The following is a 24,305-nucleotide window of genomic DNA, read 5'->3' as shown; positions in this document are numbered from 1 at the left end:
CGCGGTCTCCGCGCGAACAAACAAAAACAGACTCACAACGCGAGCTCAGGTCGATCCGTTTATTGATAACGATTTTAAATAATGCTATATATAATTAAAGTGCACCTCGCTGTGTGACTGGAGCTTGTCGTGGAAGACTTCAAGTGTTTTGGTCGTAAACTCAAAAATACAAAAACGAAGACGCAAAGTCCCATCGTTAAAAACACACACCTGCAAAGACGTTGAATCCGTTCTGATGTAGACTTTTAAACAAGATTAATCTAAATCATAAAGTCTCGTTAATGCTGCCATATAGCACTGCAGACAATCTTAACATTGGTCGTGCTTCGCAATATGACAAAAAAATCAGTTTTTAAATTATTGTAAGTAGTAGGTAGCGATTAATTGCATCCAAAGTTTTTATTTACGTTGTAATGTGTGTACTGTGTGTATTTATGAATATACACTCATCCATATTTCCTTGTATTTATTTATATCCCTATATATGTTCATAGACAGCGCTTAGTTAATCATTAGTTGACCAGGCCATATGATAAAACATTGGGGTTTTTGACAAAACAAAGGCACTGATGTATTTTAAATTTAGCCAGTATAGGTTTCTATGCGGTTGAAACAGCTCAGACTTACATTTTAGTCTAGGACTAGGCATCTACTTCTTAAACGCATGTGCGTATTTATTTAAACACATATATGACGTAAACGTTTGTTTTGGATGCGATTAATCGCGATTAATCTTTCGACAGCAGTGATTGTAAGGCATCTCGAGAGTCTGGTACTCTTTCTTCAGTCCTCTATAACTGACTCCGAGGAGAGCTCTTCACTCGTATCACTCCCTCTTGTGCGCAGGACGCCGCGAGAACGCCATCTTGTCTCCACAAGCGGCCCTGGACTAAGCCTCTGCTCCCTCCTGGCAGGAAATAAAGGTTAAAACATTCACAGATCGCAAGTTATCACCGCTTACAAGTCTTTGGACCGACTAATCTCTCCATAAGCAGCTGACCTGACCACGGGCTTTCGCATTCGTACAGCATCCACTCGTCCGCTCTGAAGGTGCTGTGAAACCACATGGCATGATCCAGAGAGGCGGAGAACTGGGCCCTGTGCTTCGGGTGAGGTAACAGAGCCGTTCCCAGGAAGGAGTAGTCGGACACATACGCTGCCACACAGCAGTGCAGCTTCATGTCCCCGGGTCCTAAAGCGTAACACAGTTATAACAGAATAATAAAATGGTAAGTAAGTAACACGTCGGCCTTTATCTCGAATAAACACAAGAGGGTGATCAGGACCATGTCTGTTCCTCTGATAGCGCGCCGCTTAATACACAAGGGAGATTTGCACGTAAAAAATAATCTAATATGTAATTATTTAAATAAATGACATACAAAATTTCGATTTCACCATAAAAGCTTTTAATAAAATGAGATATTATTGATTAATTTTACACTATTATACGTTGTCATTTAATTTTAATTATTTATTTTATTTAATTAATTATTATTAATTTATATTTAATATTATTAATTATTCATTTAATTATTTTAAATTACTTAAAGCTTCCGAAAACATTACATTCGGCTTACACTTAAGTATATATTTTTTAAAAATATTTATTTCATCCAAATTTCATTTTTAAAAGTATGCTAAAAAGTGTACTTATTTTAACCTCTGGAGGCATATCACGTGGCGCTTGGCATCCTTAAGGCCCAGTCTCGTGGGCAGGGCTTAGCCTAAGTTCAATTAGGACATTTATGCCATAGAAAAGCAATACTGGTGCATCTTAAGACAAAACAAAGGCACTGACGTGTTTCAAGAGAAGTCAGTGCACGTTTTAAAACTGGGGGTATAAGTGTGTTTTACTATAAAGACGTGGTTGAATGACATGCTCGTTATACCTATATGCCCTCTGGCTCGCACCCAGAACAATTTCTTTGGCTCCATGGCAACACGCCTGTAGAAATCAGGAGGGTTGACCGGCTTGATCTCTATAGGCACTTCATCGGCAAGGATTTTATTCAGACCCTGTCGCGTGTTGTCTGCCAAGTTTGGATCGCTGTAAAACAAAAAGAAAAATCAAGCGTAGAAGCGCGGCGTTTAAAAACAGTGCGTTCCGGCTGAGACCTGAGGTATCTCTGAATGAGCTCCTCTATGGTGAGCAGCGCGTCCGGCGGCGGCACCGAGGGCATGCTGAACTGGTGCTCCAGGGGACTCGGCTGCCGCGTGTGAAACGACGCCTGACAGATCAGGATGGGCTGACCGTGCTGAATGGCTTTGACGGAGCGCACGCAGAAACTGCGGCCGTCCCGAGTCCTTTCCACCTGGTAGAGCACAGGCACCTTCGGGTCCCCTGGAACACAGAGGTTGAGGAAACAAGACGGACGTCTGCAGTTTTAGGACATCAAACTAACAGATGCAAAGACTAGATCCATAGAAACGCAAGAGTTGGTGTGAAGATGCATGTGTATATTTATTACACACATATAAACACACACTTAGGCCTATATTATGTGATTACATATTATATATATAAATATATATATATATATATATATATATATATATATATATATATATATATATATATATATATATATATATATTTCAAGAGGGTAACCAATAGGGTTAGTGGTTGGCTAATGTCAATTAAACAGCTACACATTTCCTTAAAAGTTTTTGGATACAGAATTGAATGCCAAGTGATATACAATTGTATGAGCTGCTAATGCATGCATACAAATAATAATAATAATAAAGAATCGCAGTCCTGAAAAGACAAGGTTTCCGTATGAATAAGGCTGTATGCAAGAAAGAGTTCACCTGCTCTCACAAAATAGCAGTGCAGTGAATGGGCATAGAGGTCATCACTGACAGAATTGGCTGCAGCTACAAGAGCCTGTCCAACAATCTGTCCCCCGAACAGACGTTTAGTGCGAGGAACCCAGTGATGAGAGCCTCTGTGGGACAGAGAGTCACGCCGTGAACCGACTCGTTCACATCTCTGTGGTATTGGCATACAGTGTTGCGTTTCGGAGGAAAGGCATCTGTTTACCTGTACAGGTCGGTGTCCAGCTTGTCTAAATTCAACACGCTTGTGACCAGGACGCTCCTGAGGTCAGCTTCCCCTGACTCGGACGCGTGGTTTGCTGTAACATCAGCTCGAGATTCACTGCCGCTTTCGGCCATCTTTCCTGTCTCTGCGCGGAGGGCGGATCTCTTCCGAGGCGATTCAAACTTCACGACCTTTAAACGATTCGTTTGCGCCAAAGGTTCACGTGGCGTGTCACTTTCTTTAAATGTCACAATGACATGTTTAGGCAAACAATGCTTCATGTGGCTACATCGGTGCGTACAAATGGATGAGCTTACGTTAGTAACGGGAGAATGAATCCTTCTGATTCACCGAATCAACTGAACCACGATTCACTGCTTCGAACGCAGAGGACGTCTATTGGTCAAACAGATAACAAGCAGCTAGTTACCTTTGTAATTTTACAATATACAGTGTACTTAAATCCTCTGTATCGTTATTTTGAGGACTAAATAATGTGCAATATATGTATGTTTCAAATAAATTTAGTTTGTTTGTGCAAACTAAATGTGTTGCTGTTTCTTTTAATCTTTACAATGCAGTACGAAATAGTGTTTAATTTAGCTATATGTTTTTGATTTATGTTTTTTCCCCTATTTGACAGCACAGTCTACCGTTTTGTTTATGCGATATTTGCGTTAAATAATATTCTGTAAAGGTTATTTTAAAGTTATGAACAAACGTTCCAGTAACATTAATACAAACATACCTACTTATCTTAAATATAGTTCACAAAGTCATTATTTATTGCCTACATAGTTCGTGGAAGTATTATTTATTTATTAATTATTATTATTATTATTATTATTATTATTATTATTATTATTATTATTATTATTATTGTAGGCTAGCCTAGTACTGATTTGAAAAATAAATTAACTCTTTCTATTATATTTACACAAGCAAGAACACCTTTTATTCGACTATTATTTTTAATCTGACAATTTATATCTGAAGTTTTTGATTGATGCATTCCGTCACCTCTCCTCCAACATCACAAAGATCCCACAAGAGGGCGTCACAGACTAACTCTTCTTTCACTCCTTCGACAAATCACTAACATTCTTGAATCTGTTTCAGATAACGCCGATTGCACGACAGACGACGGCGATTGTTAATGCATTTTTTTTTTTTTTAAACCCACGAAGCATGCCCTACAGCGCGAACACGACTCGCTGTTGCATTAAAATGCATTAAAACCACGTTTGACCCAGTGATTAATAACGCTAATAAATGCGAGCGCTTCCAGATGCGCCTCAGTCGTCCTCAGCGCGCGCGGGGCACGCGCACTGCTCTCCTCCTCCAGCGCTGTCAAACCGAATCACGTCCGTCGCCGCAGCACGCTCGCCGCTCGTATCCGCGCGCGCAGGTCGGCTTCTCCGTGTTCCAGCGTCCGCTCCCATCTCCATGGCCACATCAGATGCATCGGAAGATTGCGTTGTGCAGAGAGGAAGATCTCAGAGCGACCCGAGCATCCTCGCCGACACTCGCGTCGCTTACACGAACAGCGCAGGTGAGCGAGACGGGCAAAATGCGCGTTTTACCGCCGCGGGGGGATAGTTGGGAGCGTCGGGGAAACGCTGTACAAATGCTTTGCTTTTACCCAAGCTGTTGGCGAAACGCGGCAGGCATCGTGCAGACTGCGCTGGTGCTGATGCTGCTGTGACGCGCTGCGCGGGCTTCCCCGTGACCGATGCATGCTTCGGCTCGCGCATCCTGAAACGTCCAGCCCGATGAGCTCGTTTTAGACGCCGGCCCAGTCTTTTCTTCTTCTTTTTTTGCCCGGCAGCGCACGCTACTGATCACAGAATCTTTTACTGACCTTTAGCTGCGTTGAGTAACATTCACTAGACTGTGATTCATCCTGGGTGACTGGACGAAGCACGAGCTGCTTCAAGTTCCAGCAAAGTGTTTGTAATGGCTTCGTTTGAGGGGATAAATACAATCAACGGAGACAGGCCCGATCCATCACAAAGATCCTTTCCGACCGGGCAGCTGTTGAGTGCCAGGATGCTCAGAGAAAGCAGCTGCTGGTAGAAGCGGTTGTTGCTTCTGACTAGTTCTGCTCAGTTTGTAGTTCTGTAGAGGTGGAAATGCATTAGCATCTGTTTGATTGGCCGTGTCTATCTCTGAGATTCGTGATAGGCTATTATTATTAATAAATGTAGGCCTACTTCTGCTTCACTTTCCATTAGAGCGTGGAAACTCGCTCGCCCTGGAAGGCTAATGTGGGATTAGTGATTGAAATGTGTTAAAAGCTCTTTGTTTGGACACAGACAGGTGGTGAACGTTTCTCCTTGGATTTGGTGCTAATCACATCAGTAACATATCAACGGAGTAATATAGTCATAACTGATGCACGCTTTCCTAAATGATGTGGTGTTTACTGGATACTGCCGTATTATCACTGAATGCAGAACTTTATTTATATCTTCCTGTAATACAGATATTTGATGAATATCTCTTGTGGTTTATTATGTGAAGTTGATGCAGCTAACCATAGTTAAGGGAAGTTTTTATTTTATTTTTCGGAGGTAATGCATAACAGTGTCACATTACTCCATAGATAAGTAACTAACTGCATTACTTGCTAATATAAATGCATTTTATTACTTTTCTATTGCTTTTTTTTACCTGAGCTGAGCCTACATATACATTTTTTTTAATAAAACATGTAAAAAAAATACTGTTTTAACATGGGAACAGGAGACTAATGTAATATAAATAACTTAATTTGCAAAATGTAACTCAGATATTTCACTGTAAAGTTATGCACTACTTTAAAAAGTAATCTGATTACATAACTTACAATGCATAACATTACCGCTTTGTTGTGCAACTGTAGTGCTCTTTAAATGTTTAAACCCAAGGTAAAATGCACTTGTAGAAAATACTGTTTTAATTCAATAAAACATCACTTTCGCGAGAACGCTTTCATGGTTGATTATGAACAATTACTAAAATAATAAAAGCCGTTTAAAAAAGAAAACTTGGTTGGTTATGCAGAAGTGGGCCTACATTAAACATCTCTTTTCTTGTCAAAGTGGGTGGCTCTTGGCCTTAATAAGCCACAAACTCTTACTAACTGCCGGTGTCCTGAGTTTCCAAGCAGGGAGAGTGAGAAAACATGGCAAACGCTATAGATGCACCATAGACAGTAAATTAAATTTCCATGTACAAAGTTTGATTGCGCTTTGCAATCTAGAACATATATAACGATTCGATTTGCATCACTTTCATGAATTAAATAAAACCAAAAAGCAAACGCACTCATGATGCACATTCTTTATTCATTATTTTGTAGAATTAAATCAAACGTCGCCATCTCGCTCCGACCGAAACGACTTCCAAACGCATGAATGCTTCTCAAAAAATGCTTGTAAAAAAGCTTTCCAGGAGGGCTTGAACACGACCACGCTAACAAGAGTCAGACATATTGGACAGGCTGCGATGATGCCCAATGTTGCGGCGCTGCAAAAATCAGTATTGTAGTGGAGACAAGCTCATTCAAGCCTGAGTCTAGGCAATGAGGAATGAGTCCAAGTCAAGAAGAGGATGAATCAGAGCAGATCTTATACACCAGTCAGCACAGCCCATGCAACTGATCGTAACAAGACCAAGACCAAACATACTGGACAATATGCGTTTTTTCAGATTACGAGAAGATTTCTTCATCAGTCCGTATAATCACATCTCAGTGCACATCCGAATATTGGCAGCATGCTGCATAACAAACTGCGACACGGCAGCGATGCCACTGGCCAAGCTTTCTCGTCTCTTTCACTGATGAGAACGAGCCTTTCATCCCTGCAGCACACCCACTGCGCCTTTGATGTCGCCTCTTGAGCCTGCACTTGAGAAACCGTGCCAAAGCCCTCATTCGAAAAGACAGAGATAAACAGATACTGTACAGGAGAAATGCTGAAAAGAGGACATGACGAGGTTTCCTAACTAGAGAAAGCATCAGCTGTGCAGCAGATGCGTAAATGTTTGGGCCACGTTTATGTACTGCGGTCCAAACAGATAGAGATGTCGAGCTGCGCGGTCAAACAGATTGTTTAGGGTTGAAGACGAAATCTGTCTGCACAGATGTAGCCCACACTAGCTAACCATTGACCCCTTAATGACACATTCTCCCAACCAGTCAGCGCAGTACTGTTGAGAGCTGAGAGCCCTTCCTCCACACTGTGGTGGGCAGAAGCAAGCCACTGAAGGGTCTTTTAAACTTGCTGCAGTGTGTTGTTGACTGGACAGGATGTAGAGACTGACTCATCGGCTGCTGAAGCAACATTTCATATAGGCCATGAACTGTAATTTCCTCTGACATTCACTTGTCTCGAATTGATTATCTGGGTAATGTCATATTGTAATGATTTGTGCATGTAATATAGAGCTACAGGGATGATGTAATGTTGTAGGCCAAAACCTAGAAATGGGTTCGCGTTTTAGCACTATTCAAGCTCAAGATTTTTCTATGACATAGAATAACTCCCTTGTGAGTTGCTGTTGCTCCTGATGTTCAGTGGCAGCCCTCTAAAGTCTTCTACACACTGCATGATTTTGGCGATCTTATAAGATCATTGCAAATGATTACTCTGTGCGACATGGGTCTAATAAACCTGGGCACTACGTGCATGCAGACTATGCAGTGATAAATGTATTGACCTGTAGGCCATGACCCATGTGTCTATACAAGAATAAAACGTCATTAGTATGCGCTGGTGGTAAACAGAAAGAGTATGATGAATCACGTAGTTGGAGGTTTTTGTGTGCTCAAATAAAGTGGAAGGGGAAAAAGAGAAAGGGAAACCAGTTTGAAGTAAGCAGTTTTATGTTTTAGCGCCATGTTGCATTGCTTTTATGAAACATTCTTATTGGCTGTTTAGTAAATGTATCAAATGCAATGATCGTACTGAATTTCTAACACAGTTCAAAAATTATGGAAGATAATCTATAGTCACAAGAACGTGACCACTGTACAACATAGGACCACCGATTAGGAGCTACGATCAGCCGAAAATCATGCAGTGTGTCTCAGGCTTTACTCTGATTGTCCCATCGGTCTGGGGCTCGCACTCCATGTACTCTTCTTGTTGTTGATTTGCAGTATCATAGATGAATAGATGGATGACTGCCGTGGCTGAACAGGAGAACAGGAGCGGGGAGAGAGCAGATCCCTGGTGCACACCGTCGGTGAACAGCCTCATGGTGTAGATTACATCAGTTGTCCTGCTTCCTCTAACAAATCCACACTGATTGGGACTAATGGAGGCAATCTTGGCGTCTTGGATGGCATTTATTATCTTGAATATGTTCATGGTGTGGCAGAGCAGGCGCTTTGGGCGGGTGCTTTTCTAGATCGAGATGGTAACATCAGCAGCCCACACTGAGGAAGTGGTATTCTTGTCAATTATCTTTTTGAAAAAATGTGAAAAATGTCTTTGCAGGAATATTGTCAGGGACTTTTTTCGGTTTTTCTGCAGGTCTGATTAGCTTGTGTTTGCAAATACAGAAACTCTTTAATTCAAATGACCTTTTGTAGGGTTGCAAAATGGCTGGAGGATGGCTGAGGACTTGCAATCCAATTGGAGTGGCATAGAGTTTGGTATAGTGTGGGGCCTTCACGGAACCCACAGCCTTCTTTGCTATCGACTCTTGGTACTCATTGGTAGTCTTGTAAGTCATTGGTCACCCACAAGACCCTCCATCAGTTGAACTCAGCTTTCTTTGCCTGTCATGGGTTCATGAACCTTGTTGGCCCACCACCAGACCTACTTGTCCACGAATCGTCATCTAAATTGCCCAGCAGACAAAAAGTTGAAAGTAACACATTGCTTTCCATAAGCAGTAACTAAGTAGCACAAGTAGTTAATTTTTTAATGGAATAACGTAATATTGAAGTTTCCCCAACACTAAAGACGCAAACAGCTGTTGGATACTTTAGAAAACGTTTTCTGCAATTGTCATGGCAATTTTGAAAACAACTCTCAAATGTGAGAGGCAGACTCAATAGAATGGTATTTTTTATTCTCTGATTAACTATGGATCACCTTTTAAAGGCGCATCCCCATCATAGCCCTTCTTCTTATGGTGTAGTAGGTTGCATTCAGTTGCAACTAAGTCCGCCTGCTATTACTTTTAATCAAACCTTTCTTGCAGGCTCAGCTATTACTTGCATTAAGAAGTAAAAAGACAGGAGAAATAAAATTTCTACTACAACAATAATCACAATTGTTGGTTGGGGTTTCTGTTGGATGCTGACTTCCTCATAGAAACACACTAAAACACTCAGAACACTTTGGGAAAACCATAAAGGAAACTCCTGGCAAACATTTTAGCTTTGCAGTGGAAATATTTCCATGAACAGGCGACACTCATGTTTTCTTCAAAAAGTGTGAAAATGTGTCATTCTTTTGCTCATACTGTTCTTAGACCAGTTTAGCCCCACTTGGCTTCTGTAAATGGTTGGTGTTTGGGATGCAGGAGCTGTTCTCAGATCAGTATGAAGCTTTGCAGATAAGTCTCTTTGTCCTCAGAGTCGCTCCAGGGTGTCTTGAGCTGGATTAGCCTCCTCCTCTAATCAACAGGAACCTACTGGATCAGTTTTGCTTGTACATCAAAGACTACCCCACTTTTTACCCATGATTCTCTCTTATTTTCATTGGATAAGACTCTTAAATGTTCCAGTTTTTTTGACTATTAGATTAAGACCCCCTCGTTTGTATTCATGTTTTATTAATCAGCCATCTATATTTAGCCAGTGTAGGATTTTTGCAGTGAATATTCAGAGCAGTGATTAATCCAGAGCATGCAGGAAGAGTCCTGCCTGTACTGCGCTAGTGTTGAGGTTGAGGACGACACCAATGGCAGAGCTGTTACAGACCTCTTGCCAGCCCCATTTCCTTAAAACTGTCTGAACGAACAATCAAATCGGTCCAAACAATTAAATATTGAACATGCAAGAGAGAGGGAATTGTGAATGAGCTGAGTTCTAATTCTGCTGAAGTCTGAGGAGCTTTCTGTGGAGTTCTGCATGCACACACAGATTTTATGTGGGCCTGATCAGCTGTTGTTTGTTTCTTTAGATTTTTCTATTATAAATGTGAACTTTGCATATTTTGCGTATAGTGTTGGTTATCGAAACCCGGTACCAGTATGGCACGGTGCCTAAGTAACCGGTGTGTACCCAACCGAATCAGAATGCAGATTTCTACAAATCTTTGTAGAATCACGGGTGTGCATGTTGTTTTCAGATTCTGACTTAAAAAAAAAGCAACTTGGGACATAAGAGCATCTGAGGAACACGTGAAAGCCATAATTACACCTGCTCTGATGGCAGGAGATAGCCTTCTGTTAACTAGCTAAGCTAAACATGCTTCAATTAAAATACCTAAAGCTTAACTTCCCGTGTATTCACATTTTTGAACCTGTTGTCAAACAAAAGAGATCATTATAATCTTTTAACTTGATTGAGGATTATGTTGAATGTTTAGGTGAACTTAAGATTCCTGGATCTTTCTGATTGATCTATTAGAAATATCTATTTTGGACACTTTTGCAAATTGGTCTAAGCTTGTTTTTACTGCGTTCAACCAGAGAGAATAACTCAATAGACAGATGTATTTTTGGCTATTGTCCTTTTATTGTTTCACACAGCCTAGTATTTTTTATCTTAGAGCATTCAGACTGCAGACTCACAGCTCAGCTAAATATCATTTCTGTTATTTGGTAGCAGCAGGAAATAATTGTGGGGCTCTATTCCCAATTAGACTCAAATTCATGCATTTATTTATTGGGTAATTAACCATGGACATGAACTCCTTCAGGATGTTATGAGTCGTACTCACATCGCATCGGGGTCCTGATCACCCTGTCTGGTTGTAATTTGTGTTAATGACTTTACTGCAAGGACACTTTACTGCATTCATTGTCCTGTGTGCATTACAATATGTTCTGACCTCTGTTCTTAAAGCTGTGTATAGGAGAAGGGACATAATAAATGAGAGTCCTGTGACATTATCTGAGGCACGCTGTGAAGTGTCGGAAAAAGGAGGAGGTCTAAAAAAAGGCACCTGCCTGCCTGTTCCCCTGAGGACCGAGAAAATGGTGCTAAAGAGGGAGGTTAAGAGACGAGAGGCCCTGCCAAATGGATCTGCAGGAGTACAGCATTTCTACACAGCCTCTGTGAAAGTCTCAGCACTGCTGAGACAACAATTAATCGAGCTTGTTTACGCTGTGGAAGCCCACAGAAGTCCTTAGCGCATCCTAAAATAATACTGTATGCTTAGACTTCTGAGGAATAAGGCAGTTGCGATGGTGTGTGAGTAGATTACAAGCACGCTTGCCTCTCATCCGGGGTCATTGCGGTGGGTCTGTGACTAGTGTACGGTGTCGAGGCAATTGTTACGTGGCCACCTGGCCAACAGCAGGGTTACGGTGTGCTGCGCTCTGGGCAAGTTCTGCCCAAGGTCAGTGATGACCCATCAGTCTCAAGCGACCTTCAGTTTCACTGCATGCACAGAGCTTTGAGGGAAAGAGCCATAAAGGACAAGCGTTTAAATGCGGCAATAATAGCTGGGTCATTATATACTTCTTCTAAAATACTCAAATGAATACATCATGATCATGTGTAAATTAGCTTCAGCTAATCTAATTGAAAGTGATCAAAAAAGTGATCATCCACTCCACTGACAGATTACAGTTAAAACTAAATATTTTCATAAAAATGTTAGGTTCGGTGTTTTGCTGCATCACACTGTGTGCTCTGGAATAGTTGCAATCAGTCACGCTGACAGCAGCATTTGTAAAACTGAATGCACAAACTCCTATTACTGACCTCTCCGGTCCCCCTCCCACTCAGTGCCATGCAGAGAGTTCCCTGACTTCCCAAGATGAGCACCACTCATTGTCAACCAGACTATTCCCAGGGCTCCGACTCGCCAAGCTCCCATTGGCTGGTTTGGATGATTGACATTAGAAGGCGGGACCTCTGCTTGAAGCTAGCTGGAGCTTGAAAGAGAAAGTGGGAGTGCTTGTTTTTACACTGACCAGCTCACGAAAGCAGGCTTGAGAGAGCAGAGAGATTATGAACTGTAGCCATCACTCAAGATGCTCCACACTTCATTAAATCGACATTTGCACACGCCGCCAGAGAGCAGATTAGCTCAATCGCCAACAGCTCTTGAGAAACGAGACGGCGGGAAAAGACTGGCATGCAGGGCAACTCCTCTTTCGTTTGGATGCACACCGATCAGCATAAACCGAAGGATGCAAAATAAACCAGAACAGTGGGTTATGGTGGAAAAGTGGCGTGCCGATGTGTGCTATTAAAAGAATAAACGTCCAAGATGAAGATGAGTCTTGTTTGTTCGTGACTTGGAGGAACTTAGCAGTACAGTGAATGGGTGCCATGAGAATTAGGGTCAAAAAAGATCATCAGTAATCCACTCTAGTCCACCAGTTAACGCCTGGAGATGTGAAAAGCTGTGTGTTTGGAAGAAACAGATCTGTCGCTATGATGCATTTGTTAATAACTTCAAAACTTCGCTTTCAGGTCCTTTATCCATAATAACGCTTTCTCCAATGTAAGTGTTCTGGTCTGAATCAGGAGGGAACTCTGCACAATTCCACGCACCGTCAAAACAGCTCTAAACAAATATGTGACAAGATTTTGATGTGAAAAACAACAAGAGACAGCCTTTTTTACTGGACAAAGTCTTTTTATGGCCTGAGAGGGATGCATTTTCATATTCCTTAAGATTGTAGACTGCAGGGAATGAAACAGCAAATATATAATCATTAATAAGTCGTGATAGAAAAATAAACTCACTTCATCACAAAAGGGAGGAGAAAATGCTTTTGAGATTTACCCGCTGTTGATGTTGAGGACCGTGCATGTTCATACAAACTGCAATATTCATGGCACAACTTCATCTGTCAGATAGAAATGAGCCAAATCTCACAGATGCCAAAATGGACGGATCGTCTCACATGACCTTATTGTTGAATGTGTTTGACTTTATTGTTTTTTTTTTTTATACTAGTTGCTAGACTAAAGTGTTCACGCTCCAAAAATGGATGCAAAATCACACCAATTAGGACTAAAAGTTGAAATGAAATTGCAGATAATTGTTATCTCCAGTGAGCTGATAACCACAGGAATGAACTGGAGGACCGGATGAGGTGATTTTAACTTTTAAACAATTAGAAATCACCATTGTTCTACTGTCCTTGAATTCATTCATTCTCATTTCAAGGGTATCTTTGTTTACAGTTTTCTTCCTGTACTGCGTCCTGAACCAGTTGTGAACCACAGAATATCGCATAAGGTCATGTGTGTTTGGGGGATGGGTTTACTGACCTCCACAGGGAGCCCCATATGTCGTTCAATCCTATGTTTCGCTTTTTTATCTCCATGCCATGCTAATCTGAAATGGCCCTAAGGCAGCGCGGTTGAGAGCCGCCATCCATGCTCTCCCGACTGCTGCAAGTGTCTTTATGAATGATTCACACATTGACCTAAATGCTTGCAGAGCTGAATAACACCGAAATACGCACATTGAAAAAAAAAGCACCCACCTGATCCTCCTCAAACTGTACGACATTGAGATACGAGACGCCTCCTTGAATAATATGTCGCCTGGATCGCAACGTGCTGATCGGAAAGAAAAAAACCCGATAATGAATCTGTTAAAGCCGAACTGCATTAAAATGCAGGATGTTCTGCATGTGGAATGGAGAGCTTTCCCTCATTCTGGGCGGTAATTAGGGCAGCATGCTGATGCCCAGCAGGACGGATGTAGCTGCCGCTCACCCACACATCAAAGCGAGCGCGAGAACGAGGGATTGAGAGAAAAACAACACACTCAGAGAGGTCATGAGTCAGGACTCATCGTCAGTCCCCAATGACTCCGCTCTAATTCAGACAACAACATATATAAACCATCCGTCCCATTACCCATGTTCATTATGGATTTTCATCCCTCCAGGCAATAGCGAAATATGACTTCTCTGCAGAGTAAACGTTTTCGGACATGATTACTCTTATGAAAAAGAAGTACTTCTGCATACTTTTAAAAACATAATCCACTTGCAAACTGTGCGAACTGAATATAACGTTTTTGGACACATAAAAGATTTACGATCAGGCATCTTGAAACAAATGCAATGAATGCGTTTAAAATTGAACTGGAGGTTAAGTGCTGGGCGTCCGGTCAGAGGAGAACTGACCCCAACTGAGTCTGGTTTCTCCCAAGGTTTTTTTTTCTCCATTCTATATGCATGGGGTTTTGTTTCCTTGCCGCTGTCGCCTCTGGCTTCTTGGTTGGGGAGGCTAGTGACTATCGTTCTGACTACAGAGACCGTCTCTGCATTTTAGAAATTGGTAATATGCAAGTGCTTTGATGCAACCTGTGTTGTTAAAAGCGCTATATAAATAAAAATGATTGATTGATTGATTGATTGAATGGGTGCATATGTAAGTTCATAGTGTGCTGCTGAATGTATTCGCAAGCATTTCTAATGTACTGAAATATATTTGTAGTTAGGCTTTTGATGCACACAAAATCAAACTGCGATTTAGTACATTAAAATGCATTAGCTTTAATTTAATGAGCACAGATTCTAGAGGTAAAATTATAAACAAATACAATACACGTGCTTTAGTATGGTCAAAACATCCAAGTGTGTACTTCATTAAAGCAAAAGGAAAGAGGACTACATGATTACAACATGATTTAAAAGGTATTTTAATGCTACTTTATTACAAAGCAAGAAAACAATAGACATGAAAGTTCTTTTAGTGTCTCATCTGAGTTTTCTTCAAGTGTATTTTTAACATACTCTAAGAATGTGTGGCACACTTCAAGTGCTAAGCCTGTGGTTGGCCACTACGGCTTTTTTTATTGATGATACGGTGCCATTATATGTACGAAGCAGGCTGATGCAATTAAACAAGTTATAAAAAATAAATGAATACTTTCAGCCAGTCGCTAAAATATTTGAAAACAGACACCGTGCATTGGCAAGGCTGGTAGACTTTGGCTTCAAACTGTCTACGCTGGCAGGGCTAATGTTGTGAATCCAGGCATTATCATTTCGTGCTCTTGTTTTGGCTGTAAACAAGAATTTCGAAAGGCAACATTTTAACCTGTTTTGAATGAGCTATTTTTGACTAGCAACAGAGACATTAAAACAAAGAGAAAGAAGATGGCTAGTTTGCAAAAGTTCCTGGAAACTCTATAATTGTGCATTATATATGAAGATAGTTGTAGCATATACATATACAGTACATTATATATGTATACACATCAACCAATCACTTTAATTTAAATTCATGTTGAAACTATGTAAAGGTTCAGATGCATCAGATGGAATGATTTCCATAAAAAGTGTGGCTGTTGACTGGATCTTACATAACTCTTCATTCGTCTAGTTACATTTCTACACTCTACACTGTTTACAATAGAGTGTACATCTCAGTTGTAATTAAATAGAGTTTCCTCACATGAGCTGAGAGTGTTCCTTATTTTCCTTCTGCTGAGTCTGGCTGTTCTGTGCGTTCAGCTGCTGAATCGGTGCTTGCATTACGGTCTCGTCTGCAGTTGTTTGCCTCACAGTCTGCTAAGATTTGATTACTTTTACCGGTGTCAAGTAGCTTCAGCGTGTTTCTCCCTAAACCCCTCTGCAGTCGGAAAGTGCTCTTCAAGCGTGCTGCGTGGAGTTTCAGAATATTCACCGAATGAATTTTTCCATGCCGTGTTTGTGGTTAGAATCAGGTGTTTCAGTTACAAGAGCCCAGTTCTCTTTCTCCGCGAGGCGTCTGCACAGAGAGAGCGAGATGGAGAAGGTTTGGCCCCGTGGAAGTGAATGGAGGGCCGATGCATTAGTCATTCTCATGCTCACGCTGCTGCTGTAAGGCTCGCTTTCACAGAGCTGGCTGCTTTCCCAACCTGTGGCTGCTTTATCTGTCCCTTATGGAATCCCTTATGATCTTTCTCATTACCACATATGAGACCGCAGAGCCTCCGCTTACAGCCGGGCCTTTTTTATTAGCATGATTAAAGATTCTGCGCTTTGAACAACCTTTTAGGATTTGTTGCATTGTAATCATATCATAAATACAGTATAGTTCGTTATATAACATTCTGTAACATTTTCAGATGCTTTTGAAAGAAGGCTTTTATGCTCACCAAAACTGCATTATTTAAATTCCTGCAATCAAAGCTGAATTTTGCACATCATCGCACCAGTCTAAAGAAACATTTCTGATCGCCATGTTCGATATGATAATTATTAGCAAGAAAATGTGATTATTTGATGAATGTACAAGCATCTATTTGAAAAAGAGACCAATGTTTTTACTAGCTAAGGTGCCCTGGGTGGCTGCCATAAGTTGTTAAGTTCTTTTTAACATTTTCACCATTTAAATGCAAATATTGAACTTTTCAGGTGTGAATGTGGTTGCTATGGTTTCCTAGATGGTTGCTAGGGAGTAGCTAAGGTGCCCTGGGTGGTTGCTATACGTTGCTAAAGTGTCTTCCACTTCTTTTCAACATTTTTCACCATTTGAATGTAAATAATGTACATAACTTTTCAGGTGTTAATGTGGTTGCTATGGTTTCCTAGATGGTTGCTAGGGAGTAGCCAAGGTGTCACTTTTGATAAATTGAATGTGTCCTTGCTAAAGAAAACGCAAAAGAACAACCAAAAAACTTGATTGCTGAGCTAATGGGAATGAAAGGCTTTATTATCACCACCGTGACTGTGGTCTGTCTCTGAGGAGGCGTGGCTTCGGTTTGTGGGTGGGACCTTATGCTTTCAGAGTTAGCTTGCTATTGGCCTACTCTACCTTTAATAATACGCCAACTAAAGTGCTACTGTATTACCTTAAAATCCAATATTAGTTCAAATCACAATCACTTTCCTCCCTTTATTTCCTGTCTCTAACTTTAAATATAAAAACAAGTCTCCCACTCAAAGTCATTGAAGACAAACAAGCAAACACGAGGCTGTTTTGCTGTAGAGTTAAGCCTGGCGGATGATGCTGGATGACTCAACGCTTTCAGATGCACCAAAACCTTTTCTGCTGCGCTGCATCCTGTTAATGGCAACATTTTGTGTTGAAAATGACTTCCACCGGTACTTTAATTGAGTCAATATACTGTCAATATAACTTTCTGAAGAAAAAAAATCATGCTTGGCTCAAAGGTCAAGTTGTGTTTCAAAGGCAATGAACTGTGTGAGTCGAGGCAGATCCGTGTTAATGACATTTATTATTTTTCCGTATTTATCCCTTCAGTTATCTAAGAGCATTCCCAAGGCCTGAACTCAACGCTTTTATGCATATTTAATGCTAAATGCAAAGGCTATTGCCGCTGCGTGTCTGCTGAAAGTCCCGGGCCATAAATATTTAGCGTTCTATATGGAGAAAAATCAATCATAAAGCACTTTGCAGTTCTCTGGCAGTAGATACATTCTGTTGCATGCGTCTGATGCTTTGATTAATGCAGAGTATCTGCTCTGATGTTGTCCCATGAGCCCGACAACCACCGAAGACTTTAAACAGCATTTATGCTGCGCCGACCGCGATCGATCATGTCTGTAATACAATATTTCTAAATATTGACTGATCTCCATTACAGGTCCTCAGAGACGCTTCCTCTCTTTAATGTGGCGTTACTTACCGCTGTAGTCCGGCGACGCTGGTTAACTCACCGTTCGCATTCTTATTGCTTCTGAACAATGTGAAATCGAGAAGAGGATTTGATCTGAGCCGCTGTCGCTATCAACAAGCGGATAGAGAGCTCAAGCCGGCGGAGACTAGTTTCATGGGACTCCCATTATGTGGCAATTATGGACACAGATCAATGTGATGAAACATTTAAAAAATTGGACCACAACTAATCAATTTTACATCATGACCTAGTTCGTGTTGCCAATTTGTTAACAAGGCTCGTGAAGCGATGGAAGCAAACAAACCTCTTGACATTTTCCTGTACGCCATCAGCCTCTCATACCGTTATTTGCTATAATAACCTAGCCGTGTTGGTGATGTTATGACGGCCATTTAAACAGGCACAGGCTTTTCCAAACCTGTATCTTTCTTTAATTTCTAATCTTAAACGCCATAATGATTCTGCAGCGAATCAGGGAGCCTATGACATGTGAGTTAGCATTAGCGTGATGTAAACTAGCGATCTTAAAGGGCTGCGGCTGACACACGAGTGTAAAATAAAGCGGCTCATTCTGAACATGCTTTCAGAATCAATCCTGTGCGACTCCAGATGTGTAATGAAAGGGAAAGCTATCTGAAATGCTTTCAAGATACAGAGAGAAAGAGCCGCGGAGTGTTTAGCGGTTACTTAACAGAGAACCCGTAAGATGTGACGTGTTAATGGGTAGTTTACATGTTACGACTCATCTAACCCAACTCTCGTCTTCTTGTAAGATTAAATATTTTATGTAATTGTCATTTTTTGCAAAGATACACAAAGACATAGGGCTAATTATTAGCATATTGCTGTTGGAATATTAGCATATTGTTTAAAAAAATCCCCTTCACAGAAGCAAAGAAAGAACGTAATGACAGTGTTTGCCTTTTTTAGGTGAGCTGTCCCTTTAATGGCAGGTTGTTCACCCGTTATGTCTTTTTTCAGCAAGGCTAGACATGTATAATAGTTTTTGTAGCCAAAACTTTAAGGCTTTAAAAATTAAAGATGCCTTTGCAAATATGGTAGACTGAGTACAGCTGTAACATCATCTGTGTGCACATTCACATCAGCGTCCTCTCTCGTGTGTGAAAGATTGTAGGTCACGTTGTCCCGAAGAGACATTTTCGTACTATTTCGTTGCGAATGGTTTGCTATTCGAACCGCAATTCCAAACTAAAAGCAGAATAAAAATGCTGCCTCCGTGAACGGCGCTGCTGCGGCCCGAGGGTTTACTGTAGGTCGCGGGAATGACTGCTTGCTTTGTTGTGTTCGTGGAAGCAGGGAAGATTGGACGTCCAGCTGTCCTTGTTCTCACACATCTTGATCGTGACACACACAGACTCCATCGTGAGGTGTTGAGTGAAACAGCAGGAAGAGACTGAAACATCTATTTTGGTGACTTTGTCTATTGGCTGTTTCCTACATTATTCGCGGCCAAAGCAAAATCCTGCTGAATCAAAACTGGCAAGTTTTAACTACTGCAATTGCGGTTGAAGGCATTCACCAAAATATCTGTACCGTGTTAGCCTTCTGTAGCTAAATATCAATAAATTAACACTGGATCTGCTTTAAACCATGCTGGTAAAGAGAGTTTGGTTACTTTTTAATAAAAAAGACTATATAAAGAAACATCAATTATACAGTGATGATGAAAACCAAACAAAATCACAGAATTTGTAAAGGTTTTACTGGCTATCATGGGACTTGTATTAGTTTGAATGGAAACTGTTATAACTGTCTATTGATAATTGGCCGCCTTTCATTGGTGGCTTTTTTTAAAGCGCTAAATCATAATGGAATATGTCCCAAAACACACTACAGGAAAGCATTTTGTAATGGTTTTAATGAATAAAATTTGATGGTTCGTAATGCTATTAGTGGAAACTCTTAGCATTTTTAATGTTTTGTTTTTAGCAGGGGATGCACATTACTGTATTTTAATATGAAAATAAAGTGAACCAATGATTATTTTGAAAGAAAACGTTTGCAGGATCCTACGGTTGCTATAGTAATGAATGCAACTTGCCTGCATCTGATTGACGGATAAACCACGCTCTCTTATTTCAGTGTGGTTGTCAAACATGTGGATATTTCCTCACACAGATTGCTCGAGCCTTAATAAGGAGGGCAAGACAACCCTTACAACCATTATTTCACATGCCGTTTTTGTGAAGAACTTCCTCTGGATTTATTTCCTCACGCTCCAATAGCAGACGCGGTCTTGTGCAGATGTTATGAAACACCCGAGCAGGGTACAGAGGGAGTACGGAAGGCACCAGATCACATTCATAATTCAGGGAAAGCCGGGTTCATGCACATGTCTCTGCAGCGATGAATGTTTATGTTTTCACTCCAGTGGCTTCTGAGCATCTCACGATGAACACTTGAAAACAGCATCTAGATATTCCAAATAGAGGGATGCCTGGTGTGTGTTCTGCGCCGCTCAACTCTGATTGGCTCTGGAGGGTTTCTTTTCGCTCTGCGTGGCAACAGCCTCCCCATCCACCCAGCAACCCCCGTTAGTGATGCTGCGCCTCGCAGGGGCCGCGCTGCAGCATCCGGAGGAGTCGTCATGGCAACGGCGCTCTGACCCTGGCTTGTGCTTTAGCTGCAGTAACTAAAAGGCTTGACCTGGATTCTCCACTGCTGGTTTAGTAAGACATGAACAGCTGACCTGCTTTACATTGTCTGGGCTCTGTCTGACAGCACCACACCGGCATCTTGGAGAAATCCAAGCTGCGCTGCATCCTCTGCTCTCTGTAGAAACGGTACACGTGAAAGTAATACTGCTGAGCTGTTATATAAGTGGCTGACATTAATGCACAGTTTGTTGAGTGTGATACACTACACTGCTGCTACATTCAGCATGAATAATTGTGGACAAACATACATTTTTGTTATGGCTGTTTGAACAGGTTTAATGGCAGTGAAAATATTGTTCTGAACAGCAGAGATCTAAGTAGCAATGGGTGACATTAATTTGGTCTTACTATGTTTTCAGTAAACATTTCTGGGATATGTTTCTCATACAATAGCTCCCTAACTGACTACCATAGTATGATGCATCATTGGAGAGATTAACTTGCTAGTTACTCAAGTTCTCACATCTTACTCTGAGGACCCTTGGATACTAGTAAAAGGCATGCTCTAGGAAGTCTAGACATCGACTTGGCCAGTCTGAAACCTTCCACTTTTTGCCCCCAATGAACTCCTTTGTTGTTTTGGCAGTGTTTTGGGTCATTATCTTGCTGATGAAGGATCTCCTATTAGATTTGGTTGCATCTTTCTTTAAATTGGCAGATGAAATGTGTCTGAAGACTTCACTTTACTGCTGCCATCATGTGTGACATCATCAATGAAGATTAACGAGCCCGTCCCAGAAGAAGCCATGCGAGCCCAAGCCATGATATGCACAAAATGGGCGTATAATATGCGTAAACAACTTGGGCAAGTTTCTAAAGTAAACTTGGCATAAATATGTACGCTCTGTACGGAAATACTAACTACACCATTCGTATGCACATAAACTTTATATGTAAACTTATACACAGTCAGACCACAGGGTTGCACACCCCTGATCTAGAATAGTGATGGGAGTTCTGCAGACATGTTATCTAAAGAAGGGATTGTAGAGGATGCGTTATAATATCCATTACTATTCCTTCTGATGTAAACAGGTGTTGTTGTTGTTGTTTTTCGTGCGTTTCTAGGTGTGACAAACGGAAGAAACAGACAGATATAGAAGCTCTCAGCGCTGCCCACGGTTCATCTGCACTCCTCCTGAGGTGTCAGCTCTCCATCTCAGCCAGACTGTGTAGGAGAGATGCTTCTATTCCTGCTCCGACGTAGGGCTTGAGCCTTCAGCAGCGCTGCCTCATTATGCTGGACCCTGTAGCTGCGTCTCGAAGGGTCACGAGTTTGTCGGCGGACTAATCCGGTGCCAGCGAGATTGGCGTAGGGAAGTCGGAGTGTATTGAGAGTCGGTCAGACGTCAGTGGCTGTCACTTCGTTTGAGGCACATGCTCTTGATTTAGCATACAAGTCAAGCTGAACTTGCCCTATCCTGATCGGTCGTGTGACTAGTAATAGCCAAAAGCGTTTGGCATGATTGGCGTCAAATTTGGTTCCATGTGTTCTCGCAGAGCATGCAGCATTTTCTGTGAATGCTATTGGGTCTATTGTTTTTATCGCGTTAAATCTCTTTTATCACAAAAGAGCAGCATAAACATTCTTTGCAGTTTCTGTTTTTGTGTTCTTCGGGAGGACAAATATCCTCAAGGTTTCGAACAACATGAGCTTTTCAAAATAGCAGAGTAACGCATCAATTTCTGTTCGGTTTCTCTATCTTTCCTATTAAAATGAATGTTTTGCCTTCAGGAGATGACCCATATGCCGTTCCACCTTGGTAAACAAATGGTGTTGGCCCAGCAAATGCTTAGCCATGTGTCCTGAGATTCGAGACAGGCCTCGTTGCTGTACTGTAGACACCATTCACTCCCCATGGGATACCACTGGCTCCTGCAGGCCCCTTTCGCAGCTGTTATTAACATCTGTCCCAGGTGTTCTGATGCCAAGTGGACAACACCAAATACAGATGTGAACTGCATCCGAAATGTTTCGTGATGCAGTCGGTAGCATTTACACGCACCCAAGTAATAACTCTATAATCAGACTCAGGTCTGGAACGACAGTAAGGAGCAAGGCAAGGCAAGTTTATACACAATGGTCATCCAAAGTGCTTTACACAAAAGAAAGTAAAATAATCATAAAAAAATAATAAACAAGGAATTTAAATCTGGGTAGGTACATCTGAGTATCATCAGCTTAACCGTGATGGGCAAGTTAGTCGGAGCATATACAGGCTAAACGGAAACGCTGCAAGAATCGAGCCTTGTGGGACTCCATAACGAGCGGCTTAGCTTTCATTATCCCTTTAATATCAGCTCTTCTCTAAGAATGCTTGTGCTGGTGTGTGTTTTGGTGCAGATGTGATGGATCAGCACCGAGCGCTTCACCCTGGGTGTCTGGTGTCAGGGGTCCGAACTCCCCCCATCCGCCGCAACAGCAAACTGGCCAGCCTGGGACGCATCTTCAAGCCCTGGAAGTGGAGGAAAAAGAAAAACGAAAAACTGAGACAGGGCTCTACAGGTGAGTTAGGAAAAGTAAACCGTTTAAAGATGGCGTAGCAATACATAAAGGTCACTGATCAAATGAATGTCATTGCGTCTCAGCTTTCATGCTGTTACTTTCTAGCACATTTTTGAGTTATAAAATTAATAGTTGCATTTCTAGTTTTTTTGGACAGTTTTTGGATTTCTTTGAGAGTTTAATGCTAAATTGGACAATAATCACTCAAATGACAGTGTGATTTATTTCAGTAAAAACAGGGGAAATGGTTTAAACAGTAAAATAGTGTTTTTTTATTGTTTTGCCCACAATATTGATCATTTCATTGATCATTGACCATTGAATGAGTGATTCAGTGATCGGCGTGTTATATTCTCTAAAAAACCCTCACCTAGTGCATAATCTTCAGGTAAAATCAGCTTGTTCAGTCGAAAAGGTTTTCCTTTAATTAATCACACCACAAATGTTGTCAATTTACATAAACTTGTATTGCACTTTTTTTTAAATAAAATGACATACAAAAAAATTAAATATGCAGAATAAATGAAATAATTAAATAATAAATGTAATAATTAAATCATTCTAATGGTCAAAGAACTGAATCGAATTTTTAATGCACAGAAACGAGTACCAACTTAAATATTTAGATATTTATAGAAATATTTATTTAAAATATATTATTTAAACAAATTAAATAAATTATTTTAATATTGATAATAATAATGATAATAATAATAATAATAATAATGAATAAGTAAATAAATAAAAATTCTTATAAAAGGCCGCAATTAATCAATTCCAGAATTACAAATGTTTAAATGTTTACATTTTCTCAGGGTTTTATTTTTACATTTTATATCCAATGAACTGAAATGGCTTTTCTGCTAATTTGTGATTACAGTGTTTTAAAATTATTAATATTATCATCGTCGTTACTCATAGACAGGAGTTTCTACCATATAAAATATTTTATTAACTAGACAAAATGTATAACTATTTTAAAATCATCGGTGAAGTCACCTTACTCTTTAGTTTCTACTTTTGTTTTGAAATAAAAACTGCTGTTTGTTGAATAAAAGAGTTCCAATGTCAAACCGAATAAACGTTTTAACGGTATTAAAAGAAATGAGCATTGTTACACATTTCTTTTTTATCACAACCAATTGATTTTTAGTATCTCTCGCACACTGCCTGACTGTAGTGTAGTGTTCGTGTTCTCGTTGAGATCTTTTTCTGATGGCGTCCGCAGGGCTGGAGAGGAAAGCGCCCAGCAGGCAGAATCGAGACGATCTCGTCAGGAAAGGGCCGGCAGAGGTTGGCATGGGTGAGACGCTGCGTGCGTGTGAACGTTAACAGATCCCCGACCCTTTCACGAGCTCGTG

General features: G+C 40.9%; 2 protein-coding genes across 3 annotated transcripts in view; one reads left to right on the top strand and one right to left on the bottom strand.

Moving 5' to 3' along the window:
* Positions 1-45: 45 nt before the first annotated feature.
* On the bottom strand, positions 46-3,490 carry acot8 (acyl-CoA thioesterase 8). Of its 2 annotated transcripts, XM_043251564.1 has the most exons (7): positions 3,364-3,490; positions 3,047-3,237; positions 2,815-2,951; positions 2,119-2,344; positions 1,893-2,050; positions 1,001-1,192; positions 46-907 (listed from the first exon to the last, which is right to left on the bottom strand). In XM_043251564.1, the coding sequence occupies exons 2-7, from the start codon at positions 3,178-3,180 to the stop codon at positions 792-794; spliced, it is 963 nt and encodes a 320-aa protein (XP_043107499.1). In that variant the 5' UTR covers positions 3,181-3,237; positions 3,364-3,490; the 3' UTR covers positions 46-791. The 2 variants fall into 2 exon arrangements, with proteins under 2 accessions (XP_043107499.1, XP_043107498.1); XM_043251563.1 differs by having other exon boundaries at positions 3,047-3,466.
* A 692-nt stretch (positions 3,491-4,182) lies between these two features.
* phactr3b (phosphatase and actin regulator 3b) overlaps positions 4,183-24,305 on the top strand; it is a 42,872-nt gene continuing 22,749 nt past the window's right edge. The window contains exons 1-3 of the mRNA XM_043251560.1: positions 4,183-4,598; positions 22,783-22,944; positions 24,173-24,247. Coding sequence (XP_043107495.1) covers positions 4,319-4,598; positions 22,783-22,944; positions 24,173-24,247 — 517 coding nt within the window. The 5' untranslated portion in view covers positions 4,183-4,318. The remainder of the gene's footprint in view (positions 4,599-22,782; positions 22,945-24,172; positions 24,248-24,305) is intronic.

This window comes from Puntigrus tetrazona, chromosome 11 (genome assembly GCF_018831695.1).
Source record: "Puntigrus tetrazona isolate hp1 chromosome 11, ASM1883169v1, whole genome shotgun sequence".
In the NCBI taxonomy this organism is placed as follows: Eukaryota; Metazoa; Chordata; class Actinopteri; order Cypriniformes; family Cyprinidae; genus Puntigrus; species Puntigrus tetrazona.
The sequence above is the reverse complement of the archived record's forward strand: the minus strand, read 5'-3'. Positions and strand labels throughout refer to the sequence as shown.